The 18188-nt window shown below is 35.7% G+C and overlaps 1 protein-coding gene and 1 pseudogene across 3 annotated transcripts in view; one reads left to right on the plus strand and one right to left on the minus strand.

The window, feature by feature from the left end:
- Positions 1 to 3446: 3446 nt before the first annotated feature.
- MRPL42 (mitochondrial ribosomal protein L42) overlaps positions 3447 to 18188 on the minus strand; it is a 36270-nt gene continuing 21528 nt past the window's right edge. For all 3 annotated transcript variants that reach the window (XM_037847208.1, XM_037847207.1, XM_037847209.1), the window contains exon 6: positions 3447 to 7504. In XM_037847208.1, the coding sequence (XP_037703136.1) occupies positions 7459 to 7504 (46 nt within the window). In that variant the 3' untranslated portion in view covers positions 3447 to 7458. The remainder of the gene's footprint in view (positions 7505 to 18188) is intronic.
- LOC119541547 lies at positions 7959 to 10581 on the plus strand (annotated as a pseudogene).

Raw genomic sequence — 18188 nt, forward strand, 5'->3', positions numbered from 1 at the left:
GAAAAAAAAAACTGTAGCACATACATTCAATGGGATATTATTCAGCGATAAAAGAAATGAACTATCAAGCCATGAAAAATCATGGACCAATTTTAGATACATATTGTTTCATGAAAGAAGTTATCCTGAAAAGGCTGCGTATTGTATGGTTCCAACTATCTGACATTTTGGAAAAGGAATAACTACACAAACAGTCAAAAGGTTGCCATGGGATAGGGTGAGTTGGAGAGAAGTGATGAATAGGTAGAACACAAGGCATTTTAGGACAGTGAAACTATTCTGCACGAGGCCTTAATGGTGGATACATGACATTACATGTTTGTCAAAACGCAAAAAGTCAAATACGCTGAGGGTGAACCCTAATGTAAACCATGAACTTTAGTTACCAATAATGTATCAATATTGGTTCATCAATTGTAACAAATGTACCACAGTAATGCAACATGTTAATAATAGGGAAAGCTATGTGTATGTGTGAGTATATGGAAACTCTGTATACTTTCTATATAATTTTTCTGTAAACCTAAAATTAGTTTAAAAACAAAGTATATTATTTTAAAAAAAATGGTTTTCCAACTAATCTCCAACTAATCTAATCCTGAGTGACTGCCTCTTTTTCTCACTTGGAAAATGGTACACAATTTATCAATTAGTTTCTTATTGCATTATTTTGGTTTCCAATTGTAAATCAGGCCATACTGCCTTATATTTTAGCTTTTTCCCCCATCCCTATCCACTCTCAGCTAACTAGTGTGTGTGGAAAAGAGTGCTAAAGTATATGGTTAAAACTGGTAAGGAAATTATCAGTTTATTGAGCTTAACAATGAGTAATCTTTCAGGTAGAAATGGTTTATAAGTAAAAGTTATGAATTTCCTTTGGATATTGGGAAAGAAAGCTCCAAGCAGTTTCTGAGTGAGAGGCAACCATACCATGTGCATTCAGCTCTGTCCTCAGAGACATGGCAACCTAAACCCATAAATAAATCACCTAAGCTTCAGTGATTCCTATTGTGATTGGAAAGGCCACTGTCTTTGCTCCTTCCCCCTTCAAGAGGGAGAGTCCACTTCCCCACTCTTTGAATCAGTGATGTTGTGTCAGTTCTGAGGTTAGCTCTTAAGAGACTGGCAGCTTCCAATCTTGTTCTCTTGGAACCTGAAGCCATGTGAACAAACCAGGACTGGCTTGTCAGATGATGAACGACACATACCACAGACTCCTCAGCTGACAGTCATTCAACCATAAGGCATGTGTGTGAACCTTCCAGGATGAGCCAGTCCAACAACACAACAAATGACCTCAACTGTATGGGCAAGCCCAGTCTAGATCACTTGAACCCAGGCTAGCCCAGAATTTCCCTGAAGAAATGTAAACTAAATAAAAGGTTGTTGTTTTAAACCAATAAGTTTTGGGGTGATTTGTTACTTTACAATAGACAACTGAGACTCAAAGATTCATCCAAAGTTCTCTGAAAAAGCAGAACCCTCCAAGTAGCTTTAAACATTTATTAACAAGTCATTAAATACTTAAAAGGAACCGAAGAGAAGACTGAAGCCAACATATAAGGAGTTTATTCCTCCCTTGATAAATTAATCAGAAAATAAGCTCAACTGTCTCTGAATGGACAACTAGAATGAATGGGGAAACAATACAATGTTTTAATGGTAAATGTATTTCAGGGGCACATCCAGTCCTGCAGTTGACTTGAACCAACTTGTGAGATCCAATTGTTAAATTTTCAGGAATTTTGAGCTAGTTGTAAACTGTTGGAGGCTTGAAATCAGCCATGATGGGAGTTTTTATGCCATGGAAAGCAGCAAACATTACAAATCGGAGTTTAAGTCTTCCCTAGTACACCACTGAGTACCTCTGTTACCTGAGGCAAATTTCACCAGTATGTGTATGCATAAATATACAAATAATGTCCTTAATGTTTTAAGAAGACATTGGTTGATTCTGCCACCAAGTGTCTGTGCGACCTTAGGCGAGTCATTTAGTCTCTGTGGATCTCAGTTCCCACATCTGTAAAATCAAAGCCTGCATCTAAAATCACCTTTGAGGAGTCTTTTAGCTCTACTCTTATATCCACTATTATTCTACTTATGATACTTATACCTGGATGGCAGCAAAAGAAAAAGTCAATGGGATCAATACAAACTGCCACACTGACCATGTTACTAGCCACATACACTGCTAATTGAAGACAAATCGAAGTAAGTGGTAAAATAGTAACTCAAAGTGCTTTGGATTATAGGGGAGGAATTCTGACTAGAGAGGAAATAAAGGGAAGGTGGGGACAAGATATTTTGTAAATCAGCAGTAGGTCTCATCTTTCAATCCACAGTGCTTTGCACTCTAGATGCTTAACAAAGTTTGCTGAAATGATTAGATTCTTGGAGGGAACTTTAGAAAGAACATGCATTCTTACTGAATTAAAGACTTAGGAGAAATCAAAAGAGGGAGTCTACTTGTGATTCTCAGACATAATTGTGAAACTCTACCTCAGTTTCTCCATCTAAAAATAGATGCTCAATTGGAAGCAACATTAGAAGAATCCAGGCAATCATGACTGTGAATGAAACATTTTAGGCTTCCTGCAGGAAGATGCCATAAAAATATGAGACAATGTTACTAAACCAAAAATGAATGCCTTTATGCAAAAATAGAAAGCATATTACATATTTCTCTTGATCATTTCTTTCCAGTGCATTCAACATATTCTCATTTTCAGGTTAAAAAGTACATTAGAAAATAGTAGGGGGCTAATGGCTGAGCTGTAATTGGGAAACTCTTTCATTGGCATTAGAATAGTTGCAAATTATTTTGGTAAGAATATTCGCAAGTTATTTTGTATTTCTGAGAAAAAGTATGTAAGGAATCATTCCCTTTGCCTAAAAGCAATGGAGACATTTACTTATGCCTTCAGCAAATAGAACTTTGCTAATTTCTAGTGTTTGTGGGTTTATATTCACTTCCGCTCATCTTCAGAAAATTAAAAAATACACATCTGAAACTGGAAAAATATTCCTTGAGTGGGAGTTTGCCTGAAGTGCCCAGAGACATCTAAAACAAAGGAACATGATGTCTTGTTTTCTTCTTTTCTTAAAAATTCTTCAAATCTAATTAAAGATATCTCTTAGACTAGGAGGAAACCATACTTGCTATGTTGCATATCAATATTATTCCAGTTCTGATGTTATTATGTGCTTGGCTGCAGGCAAGTAGGAACTAGGACATGATGTGATATATAGCCTTAAATGAGTTGTTGAAATACTACAAACCCTATCCTCAGGAAAAAAAAAACACACACATATTCCCCAAACTCTGCACCATTTCAGGAGTTTCAAAAATACCTCCCTCACCAAATACCATTCATGTAATCCTCAGGTTAATATCCTCTGCACTGAAGGAGCAATTTATTTTTCCAAACCATATTCAAATCTTATGGTGTAAAAAATGTGCCAGGCAGCCAGGTCCTAGGAACACAGTGGTACACAAAATTGGACAGGGTTCTTGCAAGTCATGGAGTTTATAGTCTAGTAGGGGAAATGGACATTCATCAAATAATCACACAAATAATTACAAACTTTAATGAAGTGCTACAGAGAGACATACAGTATTATATATAATAGCAGATTCTGACTTAATTCCTCTCAAGAAGTGAAATTTTAGCTGAGATGTGAGGGATGTTAGCAGAAGAGGGCAGAGGAAACACATTAGGGTCACATGCTACAAAGGGGAAAAAGAAAGCCTTTTGTAGGTTACATTTAAGAGAGGACCTGTAACTTATAATTTATAGTCTTTTAAATGGGGATGGATCCTAAATTTAAAGTGACTGATCAAACTTAAAACATTTCCTTGCCTACTCAATCTATAAAAGCTTTTTAAAATTTTTATATCCAGTTTTCACAAATGCAGAGGAAATGCTTTCATGTATTACTGTAAGAAGCATAAAGTTTAAACCACAAACCTTAAAATTGTGCATGATTATGAATACATGCTTTTGATCCAGCAATTACACTTACATAAAGTAATCTAAGAAAATATTCAGGAATGATCACAAAAATGTATCTACAGTATTTTTTGTAATAGGGAAAAACAGAAACAATAAATACATCTGAGAATAGGAAGTTAATTAAATTATGACAATCCAGGTTATAGAATAATATGCAGCCATTAAATTAGAGTAATTAATGATGTAGCAAAAAATTCACATTAAGTGAACAAAGCAAGTTATAAAACAGCATGCATAATAAACATTTCCAAAGAGAAATAAAAGGGAATAAGGTACACAAAAATGTTAATGTGTATCTTTGGATGGGAGAATTGCAGCACTTTTCATTTTCTATTTATTTAGTCTCCAACTTTTAAAAATAAGTATGTATTACTTTCATAGTTAGAAAACAATGTCATTAGAAAAATTAAGTAGCTCGTGGTTACTAACTCAATAGATACTGTGGTCCTTAAAAGAAGGGACTATATTTTGCCATTGGCCTAGCAATAAAAGTTCAATGCATCCTCACAATTAGTAAGGATTCAATAGATTTTGATGAATCGATCAATAGAATGGATGACCTTAGAATACTGACACTTAAGACTCCTGTAATTCACTACTGCCATTTACTCGTTCATTCTCACCTAAAAAAAAATCGAAATTTTTTACAAGTTAAACGCTTTTAAAAGTGAGGGATGTTTAAATTGAATCCTGTATGAGAGTGCCCTCTGGTGGTTTCACCAGCAATGCTTTTTATCTATTCTATTCTAGGTATGTTAATCCAGAATTCCCCAGTGCTGTTTTAATTCTCACCAATGGAAATAAAAAAGACTGCATAGTGAGTTTGTCATGAAGCTAAATTTATCCAATTTAAAAGAGACTGTCCTACCTAATGCAATTTTTTAAATTCTGCAGCGCCACAACCGTCTTTTTTTCCTTCCTTTCATAAAATGTTGGTGAAGGTGTCCTACCCTTGTGTGGGGGCAGGGTGGGATGTTAGAGAAGAGGTGATGCTGGTGATGGAATATGTACTTATTTAATAAAGTTAAACATTAGCAACTCACAAAGATCAAAAGTCTAGGAATATACAATTAAGTCAAAGTTAATTCTCCAAAGCACTGACATAGGAATGTAGGGTTTGGGCATCTCAGAGTTGAAAAGTCTCTTTAATAGATCTTTGTACTTAGAAGAAAAGAAAATATGGCATCTCATTTTCAAGTTCTTCTTTTGTTTTACTCGCCTGACATCTACAATATGAAATATCTGAATCTTTGTAAAATCTGGGATATAAAACAACCTGAAAAAAGAAAATGACCATTTTTCAAGGCTATATCATCAATACAGCTAGCAATATATTTCTAATTATCAAGTTTTAGCAACTTGTTTTTTCTTTGATCTTCCCAAATAAATTAATGAAAAAAATTAAATCATTTAAAAGCATTTCCTTCAAGTAACAGAGGATGGCCATTTTTAATTACTTCCTTTACACTTTCCTATTCACAATTTCTCACATTTTACTATGCACTTGAATCTTCAACTAAAATTCCTTTATTTAAAAGAACTAAGTTAAACAATAGACTTTAAATGAGAAATTATTCTTCAAGTCAATTTCACAAATATCACAAATATTTCACAATCCAACCTTAAATAAAGTATGTTTCCACCTTCTTAGAAGATTTCTCATACCTAAATAGAAATCACAGAGGAAAGCAATGCTATCATGGATCACAAATAAATTGATAATAACTATCAATGGCAGACTACTCCATTAACATTCATGTAACACTAGATTAGTAATAGTAACATTTTAAAAATATTTTTTTATTAGAGACATTGTAGGTTTACAGGAAAAATCATGCAGAAAATACCGCCCACCCCCCTCCATGACACTTTGCATTAGTGTGGTGTCTTTGCTACAATTAATGAAACAAAACAATATTATTGTATTATTAAGTATAGTCCATGATTTACATTACAGTTTACTGTTTTGTGTTGTACAGTGTTATAGTTGGTTTTTAAAAAAATTTTTATTCTAGTAAACATACATACAACCTAAAATTTCCCTTTTAACCACAAATATCTAATTCAGTGGTATTAATTACATTCGCAGTGTTGTCCTTCCATCACCCCAAACACAAACTCTATCAATTAAGCATTAACTCCCCATATCCTACCCCCATCCCAGCTCCTACTAACCCATTTCTAATTTCTGACTCTATGAATTTGCTTATTATTTCATATCAGTGAGATCATATAATATTTGTTCTTTTGTGTCTGGCTTATTTAGTGATATTAATATTTTAATCAGAGAGTTGCAGCTGTTTGCATGTGTTCTGAAACTAACATAATTTTTAACAAGAAAAAGAAAAACCTAAGAATGAATTATTTAACGTACTATATTCCTTCCAGAAAAATCTCTAGAAAGGTACATTCTTGGGTGAACGAAAACAACTCCTTTGTCATTGTAATGCACTGAAAAAAGCTTTGAAGCCTGACGGTTTGAATCCTGGCTCTCCCACTTACTAATTAGAGGACAAGTCACTGAGCATAATCTATAAATTGGGGATGCTGCTTCCTTCATCAAAGGATTACTGAAGAGTTTGTTAATAATGTACGTAAAGAGTAGAAACTGATAAACATTTAATAATTAATTTATTTCCTAGAAGCCAATGAAAAAGAAACACTGTAATATCTTTCTGGGCAGTCCTCATAAGTTTATTCTCAAATGCATTTTCAAATCTTTCAGAAGATTTTTATTAACCATAGTTTTACTACTAATAATGTTTGGCTTATAATATAAAAATATTTAATCATACTTGTAGTGAATTAAAATAAAACGGGCTTTTTGCACTGTCATGCTGCTTCAGCATCTTATAAGACCTATCATTTGGTCCCTTAGTGACCAACCCTGACACTTATTTATACAAGATAAACAGTTTCTCCCTCTCCTTTCCGTTCCTCCTGGGTTTGTACCCCCAAGAAAGTCAAGTACAAATTCCCAGTCCTGACTCTTGCTTGACCTACTACAGCTCCACCCATTCAACACTATAAAGCATAGCCCCCGGATCCACTAGAACCTTTTACTCCCTGCTTGCTTGATTGAGCCTTCACTCCTGATGTGTTCCCCGTGTGACCCTGCGAGGCGTGCCACTCCTGTTTTAGGACTTGCGAGTACCAATAAACTTCCTTCATATATCTCTAGTGTCACTTACCCTTACAATAGAATACAGACACAAAATACAGACTTCAATATCTCAAAAGAAAAAAAGATGAAATAGGTTTCTCTAAAGAGTGTCAAATACAGAATTCCTTTATACAAAGAAATACACATTATAATATATGAAAAGAAATTTTATTACTACTTTACTATATAACATATTAGTAAATATACCAGAATACATTTTCTCAAATGGCAAATGAGGCAAAAGATAACATTTCTCTTTGACTCTTAATGAGAGCCTGAAAATCATCTGTCTTTTGGGGGATTCAGGTTCCTACGACGTCTGTGATACCTTGGAAAAGAAGAAAATATTTCAGATGAGTTTATTTTATAAAAGTGAACTGCTCCTGATAGAAATCTTAAATTTCTATTAACAGTTTGCTATTAGAACTACTTTTTAAATCAATGAAACCTAATATTTTTATACTGTTAGATATGTCTCAGATAGATATTTCTTAAAAATAAGTCACATTTCCCCACTGTGAAAAGTATTTTCTATTACGCATTTTGGAAAATATCCCTTCGGATCCTGAAAATAATTTCAATATGCTAATCTGGATGATTGTTATTAAGGTTGAATAAACAGAAAAGTAACAAAAAACTCAGAAACGACCACCAGGAATCCGTAATGTATTCTGGAAATACGTTCTGGAAAGAATTACACTGAAACGAGTGTTCAACACTTTTGATTTTTTTCATGCCAACTGAGGAAGACTGAGGAAAGGAAGACGAGCTTATATGCAGACATGGAAGCTGAGGGCCCTGACTTTCCACACGCCCTGCTTCCTGAGTAATGGCAACATGAAGGCCAACAAGAGGGACCTCAGTGGCAGCTGTGGAGGACAACAGCAACTCAGAATTGTGCCCTCAACTACTATTTACAGAGAGGCTATCGATTACTAATTCTTGTAGGGAGTACAACACAAATACATTTGTATAAAGTACCTTTCAAGAATATGTTTGAAACCCCATGACTTCAGGTGGATATAATATTATGGCTAAGCGAGTTTACTTTGTTTTCATCACTTGTGATATCATCACATGGGAAGTAGCAGGAGCCTGGTGGTTATTTATGGTGTTTTTAAAAACCTAAGCATTACTGAATATAAAAATTGTCATTCAGGCAAGGGCAGAGAGTAAGGAACTAAAATTCAATCTGACCCCAAACTCAATGTCCTGGGTTTCCTCATCATCCATCTCCCACATTAAGAATGCAAACAGTTCTACCACCCAGTCACAGTGTAAGTCCAAATCTAAGAATACTCTTCAATTGTCATTCTAAAGTAAACAGAATCACCAGGTTTGGGAAAAGGCAAAATCCAATTCACAAATTTAGTGGTAACATTTTCAACTTTACAGTTTCAGACTGAGATAATCTAATCACCACGTTTATTGGCCAACAGATCATTTCAGCATTGATTCTATACAGTCATACTGCCTACACTTCTAGTCCACCCACCTTGGGTGAGGGCAATAATTTGATGCAAGTTGGTTCAGGACTTAATGAGGTGGGGCAACACCCTTGGATCAAAATACCATTGCTGAGTTTGATTAAGAATCTGATAATGAAGAACATCTTAACCTACTTATGACTTACCTAGATAAAATGGAAACTAGATAACCCACATAATCTGATAGCTGAACTCTGGGAATAAAACTTCCAAGAATTACTGGGAAATCTGCCAGTGAACCATCCCAAAGATTACCAAAAATAAACTACCATTTTAAAAAGGAACTGAACGTCTTCAAGAAGCTATGAAGATAATTAGTTGAGACATTTCACAAGACAATAGCTCAGTACCCAAACACTGTGTTAAAGATTCTATAGTAGAGGTCTGATGGAAAACTACAAAATAGAAGATGCATTCCTGACTCAAAGAATGATCTGAAGAATATGCAACCAAAAGTTACCTAGCAATATAACATTAACATTAGTTACTATAGTTATACACAGTTATGCTAATACCAGTAGTAGCTATTTAAAGTGCCTATAATTAAATGAAGTTACATGAATGAAGTAAGCTAAGAGCAAATGGCAGAGGAAGAGTGAAAGTACTGAAAATTGAAGGAAAAAGCATTTAAGATGGCTTGATAATGAAATGAGTGGGGGGCAGTTTGAAGTCAGATTAGATAAAAAAACAAGACACAACTACCTATATGTTGCCTACTAGAAATCCATTTTCAATATAAAGATCCATACAAGTTAAAAGTAAAGGAATGGAAAAAGATATCATGCGAACACTAATCAAAAGAAGGCTGAACAGGCTATCTCAATATCAGACAAAACAGATTTCAAAATAAGAAATATTAGCAGCAACAAAGAAAACAGTTCATAAAGATAAAGGAGTCAATTCATCAAGAGGACATAATAATAATAAATGTATATACACCTAACAACAGAGCTTCAAAGTATATGAACACAAAACAGATGGAATTGAAAGGAGAAATACAGAAATCCACAGTTGGAGATTTCAACAGTCCTCTCACCATAACCAATTAAATAATAGACATAAAATTAATAAGAATACAGAAAACTTGAATAATACTGTCAACCAACTGAATCTAATTGATATTTTTAGAACTCTAATCAATATACACATTCTTTTTAAAAGCACAGGAAACATGAAGGTAGTCCACAATCTAGGCAATAAAACAAGTATCAGTCAATTTAAAAGGACTGAAATCATTAAAAAGTATGTTTTCTGAACACAACAGAATTAAGCTAGAAATCAGTAACAGAAAGATATCTGGAAAATTTCAAAATATTTGGAAATTAAACAACCGGTTGCTAAATAACCCATTAGTCAAAGAAGAAATCAGAAAGAAAATCAGAAAACATTTTGAATTAAATGAAAATGAAAACAAAACACATCAAAATCTGCAGAATGCAACTAAAGCAGTGTTGAGAGGGAAATTTATAGCATGAAATGCTTATATTAAAAAAGAAGACACTCCTTTCCTCAGCTGCCGCTAAGATGCTGAGTTCTGAGGAAGCTAAGGCCACGTTGCAGTAAAGCCCTTGCCTATACCAGGGCCTCTGTCTCTGAGCCCCCCTGCAACTACTTAGCCCTCACACTCCATGACAATGACATCACCACCAGGGGGATAAGATCAATGCCTTCATTAAAGCAGCTGGTATAAGTGTTGAACCTTTCTGGCCTGGCTTGTTTGCAAATCTCTGACCAACGTCAACATGAGGAGCCTCATCTGCAATGTAGGGGCTGGTGGAGTTGCCCCAGTAGCAGGTGCTGCCCAGTGGGAGGTCCTGTCCCCTTCACCACAACTGCTCCAGCTAAGAAGAAAGTGGAAGCAAAGAAAGAAAAATCTGAAGAGTGTGATGGTGACATAGGTTTTGGTCTTTCTGACTAAATCCCATTTGTAACATGCTCAATAAAAAGCTGAACTCTTAAAAAAAGGAGACACGTTTCCAAACGATGAGCCTTAAGAAACTAGAAAAAGAACAAATTAAAAGCAATGTAAACTAAAAGAAAAGAAAGAAGTCAAATAGAGCATAAGTCAATGGAATTTAAAAAAATCCAAACAAACAGAAAAATAGAAAAAATCAACAAAACCTAGTTCTCTGAAAAGACTGACAAAATTAACAAACATCTAGTCAGACTCATCAGGAAAAAAGAGATAAGATTAAAAAAAACATAGCAATATCAGGAACAAGGAAGGTGATATCACTAAAGCTTAAACAAATATTAAAATAATAATAAGGGACTAGTATAAACAACTGTATGCAAGCAAATTCAACTTAGGTGAAATGGACACATTTCTTGAAAGTTATAAACTACCAAAGCTTACTCAAGAAAAAATAAATAAACTGAATAGCCCTATATACCTACTACAGCAATTGAAATTGTAGTTAAAAACCTTCCCACAAAGAAAGCGCCAGGCCCAGGTGGCTTCATGGTGAATTTTAACAAACATTTAAAAATGAAATAATATCCATTCTACACATACCCTTCTACAAAATGGAAGAGGAAGGAATACTTCCAAACCTATTCTATGATGCCAGCATTACCCCGATACTAAAACTACATTACAAAATTACAACCCAATATTCTGAATAAACAAAGATGCAAAAATTCTAAACAAAATCCCAATAATATATAAAAAGAAAATACATCAAGACCAAGTGGATTTAGCCCTGGAATAATAGGTTGGTTTAACATTTTAAATCACTCAATAAAATTCACCATATTAAAAGGCTGAAAAAGAAAAACCATATGACCATGATAATACATTTAGAAAAAGCATCTAACAGAATTCAACAACCATTCATGATTAAAAAAATATTCATACTATGAACAAAAGGGAACTTCCTCAACCTGATAAAGGACATCCACAAAAAGACCTATAGTGAACATCATACTTAATGCTGAAAGACTCAATACTTTTCTTCACTAAAACTGGGAAAAAGGCAATGCTGTCCACTCTGAACAGTTGTAGTCAACATTGTACACTTGAGGTCCTAAAAAGTGCAGTAATGCAAGAAAAAAAAAAAAAAGGAAAGAAAAGGCATACAGATTGTAAGGAGAAGTAAAATTGTTCTTATTCACAGATGCCATGATCACCTATGTAGAAATTCCTAAAGAATATGTAAAAATGCTACTAGAACTAGTAAGTGAATTTATGAACATCACAGTGTACAATGTCAATATACAAAAGCCAACTGTATTTCTATTTATGGGCAACAAACCACTGGAAATTGAAATTAAAAATCCAATAGTTAATAGTACAATTATAATAATATTCTTTCATTAATCGTCACTAATGCAAGGTGTTTAATAATGGGGGATATATGGGAACTGTATTTTCTGCAGGACTTTTCTGTAAACCTACAACTTCTCTCATAAATTAAAAATAAAATGTTAAAAAAAACAACCAATACCATTTACAATAGCATAAAATATATGAAATATTTGGGATAAAACTAACAAAAATGTACAATACCCATATATTACAAACTATAAAACACTTCAAAGAGAAAATTTTAAAGACCTAAATAAATGAAGAAATTTACCATTTTCATGGATAAGAAGATTCAATATTGTTAAGACAGCAATTCTCCTAAATTTAGTCTATAGACTAAATGCAATCCCTCCCAAAATCTCAGCAGGCTTTTTGCAGAAATTTGATAAGCTGATTCTAAAACTTATATGGAAATGCAAAACACCTAGGATTGCCAAGACAACTTTGAAAAAGAAGACCAAAGTTGGAAGACTTACTCTACCTAATTTCAAGACTTATTTACAGCTACAGTAGCCAAAACAGTGTGGTACTGTAAAGACAGACACATGTATTAATGGAACAAAAGAACAAGTCCAGGATCCACATATACGGTCAACTGGTTTTCAACAAAGGTGCCAAGTCACTTCAATGGGAAAAGAATCGTATTTTCAAACAATGGTATTGGAACAACTAGATAAGCATTTAGAAAAAAACAAAAATACCTAGGCTTCATACCTTGGGACTGACCAAAGAGCAGTAAGATTTTCTCCAATGTTGTCTTCTAGAAATTTTATAATTTTAACTTTAACAGTTAGACCTATGATCCATTTAGAGTTAATTTTTCTTATTGATCTTGGTTAAACAAAGATTTTTAAAATAGGACACAAAAAGTCCAAACTATAAAAGAAAAAACTTGTAAATCAGATTTCACCAAAATTAAAAACAAAACAAAACAAAACATTTGTTCATCAAAAGACACTGTTAAGGAAATGAAAAGGCAAGCCAAAGACTGGGATAAAATATTTGCAAAACATGTACCCTATAAAGGACTTGGATCCTGAATAAATAAAAAAGATTTACACCTTAATAAGATAACCAACCTGCTTTTTAAAAAAATTCTCAGTCCGAATACTTCACAAACACACACACCAAATATACAAATGGTCAATAAATACATGAAAAAATGCTCAACATCATTAGTCATTAGGGAACTGCAAATCAAAACCACAATGAGATATTATTACTTATTCACCAGAATGGTTAATATTAAAAAGACTGTTATAGAGGATGTGGAGCAGCTGGAATTCACACACTGCTGGTGGGAATGTAAAATGGTTCAGCCAGTTTGACAGTTTCTTATGAATTTAAATATGCTCTTAATATACTCCTAGGTATTTACCCAAGAGAAATGAAAGCTTGAATACAATGACTTGTATTTGAACATTTATTGCTGCTTTATTCATAAGAGCCAAAAGCTGGTAGAACCAAAAATGTGCATCAACTGATGAATAAACAAATTTTGGTCTGTCCATATAATGGCATACTACTCAGTAAGAAAAAGGAACAAACTACTAATATACGCAACAACACGGAAGAATCTCAAAAACAGTATGTAAGTGAAATAAGCCAGACACAAAAGGTTACAAACTATAAAATTCCATTTATAAGAAATTCTAGAAAGGGCAAAATGATAGTAATAGGAAGCAAATCAGTGACTGCCAGGGAGCTGGGAATTGAATGGAGGGAAATGATTGCAAGGGGGCATGAGGGAACTTTTTGAAGTGATGGAAATATTTTATATTATAATTGTTGGTGGTGATTATACAATCATATACATTTGGCAATACTTACTGAGTGTGTATACTTAAGATTGGTGAATTTTTCTGCATGTAAAATGATACATCAAAAGATCCTATTTAAGGAGGCGGGGCAAGATGGCAGACTGGTGAGCTGTATGTTTTAGTTACTCCTCCAGGAAAGTAGGTAAAAAGCCAGGAACTGCGTGGACTGGACACCACAGAGCAATCTGTCTTTGGGCATACTTCATACAACACTCATGAAAACGTGGAACTGCTGAGATCAGCGAAATCTGTAAGTTTTTGCGGCCAGGGGACCCGCGCCCCTCCCTGCCAGGCTCAGTCCCGGGGGAGGAGGGGCTGTCAGCTCCAGGAAGGAGAAGGGAGAATTGCAGTGGCTGCTCTTATCGGAAACTCATTCTACTGATTCAAACTCCAACCATAGATAGACTGAGGCCAGACACCAGAGACTCTGAGAGCAGCCAGCCCAGCAGAGAGGAGACGGGCATAGAAGGAAAACAACACGAGAAGCTCCAAAGTAAAAGCAGAGGATTTTTGGAGTTCTGGTGAACACAGAAAGGGGAAGGGCGGAGATCAGGCCTTGAGGCGCATATGCAAATCCCGAAGCAAGGCTGATCTCTCTGCCCAGGGCACCTTTCCTTAATGGCCCTGGTTGCTTTGTCTATTAGCATTTCAATAACCCATTAGATCTCTGAGGAGGGCCGTTTTTTTTTTTTTTTTTTTTTTTTTTTTAAATCCTTTTTGCTTTTTCTAAAACAATTACTCTAAGAAGCTCAATACAGAAAGCTTCAAAGAATTGAAATTTGGGCACGTCAAGTCAAGAGCAGAAATAAGAGAGCTCTGAGACAAAAGGCAATAATCCAGTGGCTGAGAAAATTCACTAAACAACACAACTTCCCAAGAAAAGGGGGGTGTCCGCTCACAGCCACCATCCTGGTGGACAGGAAACACCCCTGCCCATCGCCAGCCCCATAGCCCAGAGCTGCCCCAGACAACCCAGTGTGACGGAAGTGCTTCAAATAACAGGCACACACCACAAAACTGGGCGTGGACATTAGCCTTCCCTGCAACCTCAGCTGAATGTCCCAGAGCTGGGAAGGGGGAGCAGTGTGAATTAACAGAGCCCCATTCAGCCATCATTTGAGCAGACTGGGAGCCTCCCAACACAGCCCAGCAGCCCAAAACTGCCCTGGGGGGACGGCACTCACCTGTGACATAGCACAGTCATCCCTCAACAGAGGACCCGGGGTGCACAGCCTGGAAGAGGGGCCCACTTGCAAGTCTCAGGAGCCATACGCCAATACCAAAGACTTGTGGGTCAGTGGCAGAGACAAACTGTGGCAGGACTGAACTGAAGGATTAGACTATTGCAGTAGCTTTAAAACTCTAGGATCATCAGGGAGATTTGATTGTTAGGGCCACCCCCCCTCCCCGACTCCCCAGAAACACGCCCCACATACAGGGCAGGCAACACCAACTACACACGCAAGCTTGGGACACCAATTGGGCCCCACAAGACTCACTCCCCCACTCACCAAAAAGGCTAAGCAGGGGAGATCTGGCTTGTGGAGAACAGGTGGCTCGTGGACGCCACCTGCTGGTTAGTTAGAGAAAGTGTACTCCACGAAGCTGTAGATCTGATAAATTAGAGATAAGGACTTCAACTGGTCTACAAACCCTAAAAGAACCCTATCAAGGACAGCAAATGCCACGAGGCCAAAAACAACAGAAAATTATAAAGCATATGAAAAAACCAGACGATATGGATAACCCAAGCCCAAGCACCCAAATCAAAAGACCAGAAGAGACACACCTAGAGCAGCTACTCAAAGAACTAAAGATGAACAATGAGACCCTAGTACGGGATATGAAGGAAATCAAGAAGACCCTAGAAGAGCATAAAGAAGACATTGCAAGACTAAATAAAAAAATGGATGATCTTATGGAAATTAAAGAAACTGTTGACCAAATTAAAAAGATTCTGGACACTCATAGTACAAGACTAGAGGAAGTTGAACAACGAATCAGTGACCTGGAAGATGACAGAATGGAAAATGAAAGCATAAAAGAAAGAATGGGGAAAAAAATTGAAAAACTCGAAATGGACCTCAGGGATATGATAGATAATATGAAGCGTCCGAATATAAGACTCATTGGTGTCCCAGAAGGGGAAGAAAAGGGTAAAGGTCTAGGAAGAGTATTCAAAGAAATTGTGGGGGAAAACTTCCCAAATCTTCTAAACAACATAAATACACAAATCATAAATGCTCAGCGAACTCCAAATAGAATAAATCCAAAAAAACCCACTCCGAGACATATACTGATCACACTGTCAAACATAGAAGAGAAGGAGCAAGTTCTGAAAGCAGCAAGAGAAAAGCAATTCACCACATACAAAGGAAACAGCATAAGACTAAGTAGTGACTACTCAGCAGCCACCATGGAGGCGAGAAGGCAATGGCACGATATATTTAAAATTCTGAGAGAGAGGAATTTCCAGCCAAGAATACTTTATCCAGCAAAGCTCTCCTTCAAATTTGAGGGAGAGCTTAAATTTTTCACAGACAAAGAAATGCTGAGAGAATTTGCTAACAAGAGACCTGCCCTACTGGAGATACTAAAGGGAGGGAGCCCTACAGACAGAGAAACAAAGACAGGACAGAGAGACTTGGAGAAAGGTTCAGTACTAAAGAGATTCGGTATGGGTACAATAAAGGATATTAATAGAGAGAGGGAAAAATATGGCAAACATAATCCAAAGGATAAGATGGCCGATTCAAGAAATGCCTTCACGGTTTTAACGTTGAATGTAAATGGATTAAACTCCCCAATTAAAAGATATAGATTCGCAGAATGGATCAAAAAAAATGAACCATCAATATGTTGCATACAAGAGACTCATCTTAGACACAGGGACACAAAGAAATTGAAAGTGAAAGGATGGAAAAAAATATTTCATGCAAGCTACAGCCAAAAGAAAGCAGGTGTAGCAATATTAATCTCAGATAAAATAGACTTCAAATGCAGGGATGTTTTGAGAGACAAAGAAGGCCACTACATACTAATAAAAGGGGCAATTCAGCAAGAAGAAATAACAATCGTAAATGTCTATGCACCCAATCAAGGTGCCACAAAATACATGAGAGAAACATTGGCAAAACTAAAGGAAGCAATTGATGTTTCCACAATAATTGTGGGAGACTTCAACACATCACTCTCTCCTATAGATAGATCAACCAGACAGAAGACCAATAAGGAAATTGAAAACCTAAACAATCTGATAAATGAATTAGATTTAACAGACATCTACAGGACATTACATCCCAAATCACCAGGATACACATACTTTTCTAGTGCTCACGGAACTTTCTCCAGAATAGATCATATGCTGGGACATAAAACAAGCCTCAATAAATTTAAAAAGATTGAAATTATTCAAAGCACATTCTCTGACCACAATGGAATACAATTAGAAGTCAATAACCATCAGAGACTTAGAAAATTCACAAATACCTGGAGGTTAAACAACACACTCCTAAACAATCAGTGGGTTAAAGAAGAAATAGCAAGAGAAATTGCTAAATATATAGAGACGAATGAAAATGAGAACACAACATACCAAAACCTATGGGATGCAGCAAAAGCAGTGCTAAGGGGGAAATTTATAGCACTAAACGCATATATTAAAAAGGAAGAAAGAGCCAAAATCAAAGAACTAATGGATCAACTGAAGAAGCTAGAAAATGAACAGCAAACCAATCCTAAACCAAGTAGAAGAAAAGAAATAACAAGGATTAAAGCAGAAATAAATGACATAGAGAACAAAAAAACAATAGAAAGGATAAATATCACCAAAAGTTGGTTCTTTGAGAAGATCAACAAGATTGACAAGCCCCTAGCTAGACTGACAAAATCAAAAAGAGAGAAGACCCATATAAACAAAATAATGAATGAAAAAGGTGACATAACTGCAGATCCTGAAGAAATTAAAAAAATTATAAGAGGATATTATGAACAACTGTATGGCAACAAACTGGATAATGTAGAAGAAATGGACAATTTCCTGGAAACATATGAACAACCTAGACTGACCAGAGAAGAAATAGAAGACCTCAACCAACCCATCACAAGCAAAGAGATCCAATCAGTCATCAAAAATCTTCCCACAAATAAATGCCCAGGGCCAGATGGCTTCACAGGGGAATTCTACCAAACTTTCCAGAAAGAACTGACACCAATCTTACTCAAACTCTTTCAAAACATTGAAAAAAATGGAACACTACCTAACTCATTTTATGAAGCTAACATCAATCTAATACCAAAACCAGGCAAAGATGCTACAAAAAAGGAAAACTACCGGCCAATCTCCCTAATGAATATAGATGCAAAAATCCTCAACAAAATACTTGCAAATCGAATCCA

This window comes from Choloepus didactylus, chromosome 8, assembly GCF_015220235.1.
Source record: "Choloepus didactylus isolate mChoDid1 chromosome 8, mChoDid1.pri, whole genome shotgun sequence".
NCBI classification, from domain to species: Eukaryota; Metazoa; Chordata; class Mammalia; order Pilosa; family Megalonychidae; genus Choloepus; species Choloepus didactylus.